The sequence below is a fragment of the Pelobates fuscus genome, chromosome 10 (genome assembly GCF_036172605.1).
Source record: "Pelobates fuscus isolate aPelFus1 chromosome 10, aPelFus1.pri, whole genome shotgun sequence".
Lineage (NCBI taxonomy): Eukaryota > Metazoa > Chordata > Amphibia > Anura > Pelobatidae > Pelobates > Pelobates fuscus.
In genome coordinates this window covers 142,437,148-142,445,712 of record NC_086326.1, presented here as the reverse complement: position 1 = coordinate 142,445,712, position 8,565 = coordinate 142,437,148, and the positions used below count along the sequence as shown (strand labels likewise).

The 8,565-nt window shown below is 37.9% G+C and overlaps 1 protein-coding gene across 1 annotated transcript; it reads right to left on the bottom strand.

Annotated features, from left to right (window-relative positions):
- Positions 1 to 929: 929 nt before the first annotated feature.
- Positions 930 to 4,659, bottom strand: LOC134574560 (zinc finger protein 737-like). Its single transcript, XM_063433683.1, has 4 exons — positions 4,547 to 4,659; positions 2,992 to 3,180; positions 2,787 to 2,910; positions 930 to 2,651 (listed from the first exon to the last, which is right to left on the bottom strand). Exons 1-4 carry the CDS (start codon positions 4,622 to 4,624, stop codon positions 1,234 to 1,236), a joined length of 1,809 nt encoding a protein of 602 aa, XP_063289753.1. The 5' UTR covers positions 4,625 to 4,659; the 3' UTR covers positions 930 to 1,233.
- Positions 4,660 to 8,565: the final 3,906 nt, after the last annotated feature.

Below are 8,565 nucleotides of genomic sequence, written 5' to 3'. Positions count from 1 at the left end.
CTACATTAATCTGTAGTGGTTCTAGTGACTATAGTGTCCCTTGAAAAAAATGGCTCCTAACCTTTTTAGCTGGATCCTAGATTACAAACAAATTTGTCAAGCCCTGCATTACGCAGTCAAGGAAACATTTCAGTAGCATACAACATAGTATACAAAACAATTTGTGTTTTCAGCGGCATGTTTGGAATAATTATCTTCTTGCATGGTGTCATGACTGGGATCTGAGCAGATAGTGTTTCTGTACACTTATATATATTCCGTCTGTTGGGGGATCTCATGCCTAGGGATAATCCAAACTATTGAGCAGCAATTTACTTTTGGTTCTATAAAACTGAAGTAGTACGATATCAATGTTTCAAACCCTTAAAGGAACACCCCATGCACTATAGTGGTTCTAGTGCCAGGAGTGCCCTAGCAATCTTCTCCCCACCCCTCCACTTTTGAATGAAAGTAATCAAACTGTTTTGGAATGATTTTATTGCTCACCTGGAGTCTGCCTGGAAACCACTCTGGAATACTTCTGACTCCCTGTCTGTGCTAAGCCCAGCTATCAACAGCTTCTTCTTGGTTAGGAGGATCCAAAATACAGTTAAAGGAACAGCACACATACAAAAAAACGTTCTACCACTTAAAACCACCTATAATGGGGATTAATTTACACCATATGGCCATATTGTGTTAAGCCCACCCCAATATCGATGGGTCCTACACTAATTTAAACATGGGAGACTTACATGATAACTTGCAATACTTGCAGCTTAAACTGCTTCCAGAGACTCCTTAATTTATGCTTTCCTGTGGTTACCTCGACAATGTGGAGGCCCATTTAGAGATGACCACAGGAAAGCATACATTGAGGAGTCTCTGGAAGCAGTTTAAGCAGTAAGTATAGCAAGTTAGCATGTAAATCGCCCATATTTTAGGCATCCAGCTACTGAAAATGAGTTACAGGCAGCACAGAGCAGGAGCGCTGCTGACTGGATAGAGCGGTCAGCTGCCAACCAGTAGCTCCCCATTCATAAAAAATTCTCATATTTAGCACATTACACCTCTCTTAATTTACACCCAAAAAGCAAGAGTGCAGGGACAAAAAAACAATACAAACCTTATTCATTGCATTGTATATGTAACAAAACACTGGTAACAAATAGTGTGCCCTTCACATTGTACATCCAAATGGGTTCTAATCTAATAGGCCTTAGTGTCTAATTCAGAACAGAAGAATGGCTCTAATCATCTGTGAATTATTTTATGTCTGATAAGAGATGTGGGCCGGGTAAAACCTTTCCCACATTCAGAGCATGAAAATGGTTTTTCTCCTGTGTGAATAAGTTTATGTGCGGCAAGATTTGTGGCCCGAGAAAAACTTTTTCCACATTCAAGACACCTATATGGTTTCTCTCCTGTGTGAACTCTGTGGTGCCTTTTAAGAATATGTTTTAAGGTAAACCGTTTCCCACATTCGGAGCATGAAAATGGTTTTTCTCCTGTGTGAATCAGTTTATGTGCTGCAAGATTTGTAACATGGGTGAAGCCTTTCCCACATTCAGAGCATTTAAATGGCTTTTCTCCTGTGTGAACCATGTGATGACTAATAAGATGATGCTTTAGGGTAAAACACTTGCCACATTCATAACACTTAAATGGTCTCTTGCCTGAATGAATCCATGTATGTGAAATCATCTGCGAATTCGAAATAAAACATTTCCCGCATTCAGTGCATTTAAATGGTTTTTCTCCTGTGTGAATCTTCCGATGACTAACAAGATGATGCTTTCTTTTAAAATTCTTCAAACACTCAGTACATTTGTACGGTCTTTCCTTAGTATGAAACATTTTATGTGATGCGAGCTGTGCAGCCTGGGTAAAATATTTCCCACATTCAGAGCATATATATGGTTTCTGTTCAGTCCAATCCATTTCCTGCTTGACAAGATTTGACATCTGAAAAAAATCTGACCCAGATTGAGAAGATAAAATCTGATTTTCTCCTTTGTAATTCATCTCATGTATAACAAAGTCTGGCGTGGATAATAAGTATTTACCTGTATGAGCTGGCTGATGTTTAACATCCTGTGTGTCACTACTGAAGCCTTGTGGACAATCGGAAATCGGGAATATTTCCTCTATGTTGTCTTTGCTCAGAGTAGCATTACCATCAATATGATATGGTGTATTTAATTCAATACAAGGATTGATAGAATGTATGTTTGAACAAGCTCTATTATCTTCACTATCTGCAAGAGTAGAATTGTGACTGGATTTATAAATATCGACTCCTGGGCGATTCCCTTCTTCATACGAGGCCGATTCCTCCTTAATAAGAATAGATGAATATTCTGTCTGTGTATTATCTGTGCATGCATGGATGTCAAACCCCGTGAGATTCCCTTCTTCATGTAATGCCGATTCCTTCTTAATATCAGTAGATGGATATTCTGTCTCTTTGTAAATGTCCATGTCTCTGTGATTTTCCTCTATACACGGTGGAGACTCTTCCCATATATACGGCATATACTTTTTCAGTACTTTTCTTACTTTGCGAGTTCGCAGATAGTGTGGTCCATCTTTAGGTTTAGCTACACTTTTCTCATTGTTTCCAAACTCAGGCATACAAACAGGAGTATGATATTCACCTGATAAAGGTTTATCTAAAGGAGAAAAAGTTGTATTATTAGTAGACAAATTATTGAAAGAAAAGGTAAATCAGACATTACTGTTTATGTACATTTCTGTAAATCATCTCTGATATGCACAAATATTATAGAAGGTTAGCATCCTCTCACCCGGTGAGCTGAGGGTCTGGTGATTCTCCATCATCACGTCCTTGTATAGATTCTTGTGTCCTTCTAGATACTCCCACTCATCCATTGAGAAATAGACAGTGACATCCTCACACCTTATAGGAACCTGACACACACAATGATACAGTTACTATCCAGACACATCCCTGGGTTTAACTGTATAATGTCCCATTCCCAGCAGCCTCACCTCTCCAGTTAGCATGTGAATGATCTTATTGGTCAGTTCCAGGATCTTCTTGTCATTCCCTCTCTCATGTATCAGCGAGGAACGTGGAGTCACCGCACTGGGGCTCTCAGTTTTATAGGATCCTTCTTTTACATGGTGAGGGCGGTTGTGATCAACACACTCGCTAAACTTTTTTGCAACCACCTGATCCTAAATAATAAGTTAAATACAGAGGTTTTATTTCTGGGACACAAGTATTTAAACTCTGTGGGTTTCAGACTATTCTCTTCAGTTCGAAATCTAAAGCAGCATCCCAATCTGCTCAACCCAACACAAAAAATTACAGTTAGAAGCATTTGGTCCCCTACTATGTGCTGGATATTGACAGGATTATTTACTAAACTCTGAATTTTCACAAATTAAATCCAAAGGAAAAAAAAAGATTTTCCCCCAGTTTTACCAATGGAATTAAATTTGGATTTATTTGTAAATATTCTGAGTTGAGTGAATAATCCTGATCTCATACCCCCATAGTGTTTGTGTGGCTGTGTAATATGTGTACGGTAAGTGATGACTGTGTACAGTGTCGTGTCTCTCTCTGTTGCTACTATGTCTTTTGCCCCCTCATTTTTAGCTGTTTGTAGGAAGCATGATTATGATTCCTGGTGGTCTAGTGGGGGCTAAACTCCCTGATGGTCCACTGGGGGAGCAGGTGTAGACCATAGTAACCGCACCTTCTGATCCCAGTGCTCAGAGTGCAGACTGGGAAGAACCGGCTGCGCTCTAAATTATTAGCAAGTATAGGGACTGCAATGGTGGGATTTTTGTGGTATTCAAACAGAGGTGTAGACCGTGCACTTCCAGGCTTGATCCTGACTCCTCCCCCTGGGCTCCCTTGTAGAAGCTCTGCCACTAGCCTGAAAATAAAAAAGAATGCCGAGGAGCTACATGTCCTAGGTGTCAGGAGATTGGAATTTCACATATTTGATCCCATATGAAATGTCATCAGGTTCCTGTGACACCAGGACTTGAAACAAAATGAAATAAATGTTTTATTGTTCTGGCTTTTATTTTGAAGTGTAATATAACAAAACTTACAATATTTATTGAGCAACTGTCACTTCTTTAATATTAGCAAAACCTTATAGCCAACTATAAGTCAGAGATAGACAGCACTGATTGTTCTTTATTTTCATTTCATTTGGTGGACAAATGCAGGCAACGTGTCAGCTTAATTAACTTTTACTGCGAAAAAAGCACCGAGGGTATATCATGGCTTGCAGTGGCAATAACATGTAAGGCCTGGCTAGTAGGATAGCAGAGTGGAATTCTAAGATTTATAAATACACGGGAGTACTAGAAGAGAGATTACAGATGTCTCTGGAGTGGAGGCGCACACAGGCAGCCAGCTCCGTTCTGGTCATGGAAGTTATTTTCATCCAGGAATCCTAGAACTCAGAACATACACTTCTATTTCAGGAAAACAAAAGATGCCGGGTTCCATTTCTGGGTTATTTCTATGATAATGTTTGTTTTCTAATATATATTGTTAGTGTGAAGTCCTACAATCACTCACCTCTCCAATAAGCAGAGAGATGATCTCCAAGGTGAGATCCAAGATCTTCTCATCAATCCGAGTCCAGTCCATGTTCATCAGCACAGGGTGACTCCAATGTTCTGACAATGAGTTCTGGTCCTTGTGGAAGAGATAGACGTTAATGACTGAGACATATATTCTGGTCTGATAGAACTGTGTTTGAAGAGTCTGATATATAAAACATATCTACAGTATTTGCAAATATTGCATATTTAAAATAAAGGTATAATATAGGCACCATAACACAACGGAACGCTATAGAGGTTATGGCACGATGAGTCCCATGGGGCCATCCCACTGTAAATATTTAAACTGGTTTTGAACAGTCTGATAATAACCTGGGTCCCATGGTCCCAGTCTTATTACGAATTGGTGACAGAACTCATGGCACGAAAACCACCACAATACGCGGTAGTGATTATGGTGATTAGACTGACCCTTTTATTAATAATGTGGTGATGTTAAATTGAAAAAGGGTTCTAGATTCAAAACATCTTTAAATATGTCCTTTTAATAAACTATGACAGCACTGCTGGGCATTTTGAATCCAGTCTGGCTTTAACCTAAATCATATTCATTTTGCATAGGTAATCTTTAAGGTTTTATTACAATTTGAAATTTTAAAGGAAAATGTGCTTAATTAAATATGACATACAGTATTTCACGAAAGTGAGTACACCCCTCACAGATATTTACAATAAGGAGATATTTACAATAAGGAGACATTTACAATAGGGAGATATTTACAATAAGGAGATATTTACAATAAGGAGATATTTACAATAAGGAGATATTTACAATAAGGAGATATTTATAATAAGGAGATATTTACAATAAGGAGATATTTACAATAAGGAGATATTTACAATAAGGAGATATTTATAATAAGGAGATATTTACAATAAGGAGATATTTATAATAAGGAGATATTTACAATAAGGAGATATTTACAATAAGGAGATATTTACAATAAGGAGATATTTACAATAAGGAGCTATTTACAATAAGGAGATATTTACAATAAGGAGACATTTACAATAAGGAGATATTTACAATAGGGAGACATTTACAATAAGGAGATATTTACAATAAGGAGATATTTACAATAAGGAGATATTTACAATAAGGAGATATTTACAATAAGGAGATATTTACAATAAGGAGATATTTACAATAAGGAGATATTTATAATAAGGAGATATTTACAATAGGGAGATATTTACAATAAGGAGATATTTACAATAAGGAGATATTTACAATAAAGAGATATTTACAATAAGGAGATATTTACAATAAGGAGATATTTACAATAAGGAGATATTTACAATAAGGAGATATTTACAATAAGGAGATATTTACGATAAGGAGATATTTACAATAAGGAGATATTTGCAATAAAGAGATATTTATAATAAGGAGATATTTACAATAAGGAGATATTTACAATAAGGAGATATTTACAATAAGGAGATATTTACAATAAGGAGATATTTACAATAAGGAGATATTTACAATAAGGAGATATTTACAATAAGGAGATATTTACAATAAGGAGATATTTACAATAAGGAGATATTTACGATAAGGAGATATTTACAATAAGGAGATATTTGCAATAAAGAGATATTTGCAATAAAGAGATATTTACAATAAGGAGATATTTACAATAAGGAGATATTTACAATAAGGAGCTATTTACAATAAGGAGATATTTACAATAAAGAGATATTTACAATAAAGAGATATTTACAATAAGGAGATATTTACAATAAGGAGATATTTACAATAAGGAGATATTTATAATAAGGAGATATTTACAATAAAGAGATATTTACAATAAGGAGATATTTACAATAAGGAGATATTTGCAATAAAGAGATATTTGCAATAAAGAGATATTTATAATAAGGAGATATTTACAATAAGGAGATATTTACAATAAAGAGATATTTATAATAAGGAGATATTTACAATAAAGAGATATTTACAATAAGGAGATATTTATCTCCTATCTGTTCCCACTGATTGACTGACAGTGAGTAAATCATGGCAGACTGAGACCTTGTGACCCAATAAAGCACAGAGCTGGATATATTCCATCTAGACACAGTGACGTCATGCAGTGATGACGTCAGAACCATGTTATATTATTGTGTATTATACAAACACTGAGCTCTGACATCAAACACAAACTGACCTGGAACCAGACCGGAAGTGAAAACTAGCGTGGACCGAGTTTGCGTTCCAAAAGAATCACCAACAGCCGAAAGCTTCCTGTTTACGTCACACGGAGGTGCAAAGCCTGTCGGGAGTTGTAGTTTCCGTTTGTTCATTGTGTTCTAGACCGGAAACGGAAGCAGCGTGTTGCTGGGAGATGGAGTGTGACTGTCAATAAAGCTGGTTACAGCTCATATCATGTATGGAGGGCAATGCTCTCTGTCAGTAGCAGGAAAATCCCATTTATAGCCTGAAACAATGTGTCTCCAAACCAGGAGCCTGGGGGCAGACATTTTATTTTATCAATAAACTTTATTATATTACCCAGCATTCCACTGGGTTTATTATTTATCACTTCTCCTCCTGTGTTTTATAATTAGAATTTCAATCTCTTCCCAATAGAAATAGCTTTTTACAAAGTGGATATTGTTAATTTTTAATACTGTGAAACATTTTACCATTTTCCTCACTATTGTTAATCTATGTTTTGTATGTTATTCCTTATTTACTAATAAACATTTAATTAACGGAACATTTGGTGAACGTCGCTCTCATACACTCTATATTAATAGCATATATTCCACTGGTCGGCCTGTGACATGATACGGACATTTTGTACCAAGTTAAGGGAATACTCCAAGCACACTGTAGTGGTTATGGTGTCAGGAGTACCCAAGCCTTTTAGAACTAGTGCTGATCGCCACCTCCTCTACCTCAGACAGAGAGTTTCCGTCTGTCACGTATTCATCCGCTTATAAAAATGTGATTAATGGCATTTACTGTTCAGACAGGAAAAGTTGTGCCAAGCAGCAATCAAAGCCACCGAAGGGTTAATGCTGAGCAGCAATTATGCAAATGAAACCTGGTAACTGACTTTGGGGTCAAAGGCCGGTTACAGCCTATCAGATCTAGAGGAGGGGTATTTAGGCCCAGTTCTCATCCTGCTCAGTGCCCTGTCGTGGTTTCCCTTGTGGTTGTCCGAGAGTGTGTTATTTATTCTGGTAATTCTGGTTATTTGACTTTGGCATTGTTTTTGACTTTACTGTTTTCTGGCATCCCTGACCCCTGGCTTTTCCTTATTGTTGTGTTGATTTCTGTATCCCTTGACCTCGGCTATTCCTGACTATTCTTTGGTACGTTAGTCTGGCCATTCTAAGGTCCGGTATACGTTACCTATCAGTCCTCGGTGTTACACAATTCTATGTGCTGGATCATACTGTTATCCTGACACCGGCTCTCTGAGCTAAGCATGGCAGTGCTGGACGTAGCTCAGAAGCTCCTGCTTACAAGGCTCCAGCTATCCGTCTGAAATAGTGAAGGCGGGGAGCAGTGCTGGCAGACTCTATGGATAAAGTCACACCATTCAAGAACGTGTTGACTACTTACAATGGGGGGAAGGAAGTCAGGGCACTTCTTGCAGCAGAACCACTATGGACGATGTGTTGGATATGTTTAGTGATGGGATTCAGACGGTTCACACCAGTTCACACGAACCGGTTACTAACATTTAACAAGTTTGCCGAACCCCTAGCAAAGCCGGCCAAGGCGCTGGGAGCACAAAAATCTGTTGTCAGTCTGACAAGTTATTTTTGCGCTCCCTCTGCCTGCAAGCAGCATGCGGCTCCATAAGGGAACTGCACGCACACTAAGCCAGCTGGGGGAGCGCCTCCTGCTCTGCGTAAGAGCACCAGGTATCACGTGACTATACGGTGCTCAGTAAGAAGGCAGAGTGTGCAGCTGGACCTGGAGAGGGGCATTTATCAGTAATTGAGCAGAGCTGG

Bases quoted from the DNA above. Each gene is read 5' to 3' on its own strand.
- LOC134574560 (XM_063433683.1), bottom strand. From the start codon at position 4,624: ATGAACATGGACTGGACTCGGATTGATGAGAAGATCTTGGATCTCACC. The intron at 3,181-4,546 runs GTGAGTGATTGT...CTTATTATTTAG, and splicing joins TCTCTCTGCTTATTGGAGAG to GATCAGGTGGTTGCAAAAAA. The intron at 2,911-2,991 runs GTGAGGCTGCTG...TGTGTGTGTCAG, and splicing joins TTCACATGCTAACTGGAGAG to GTTCCTATAAGGTGTGAGGA.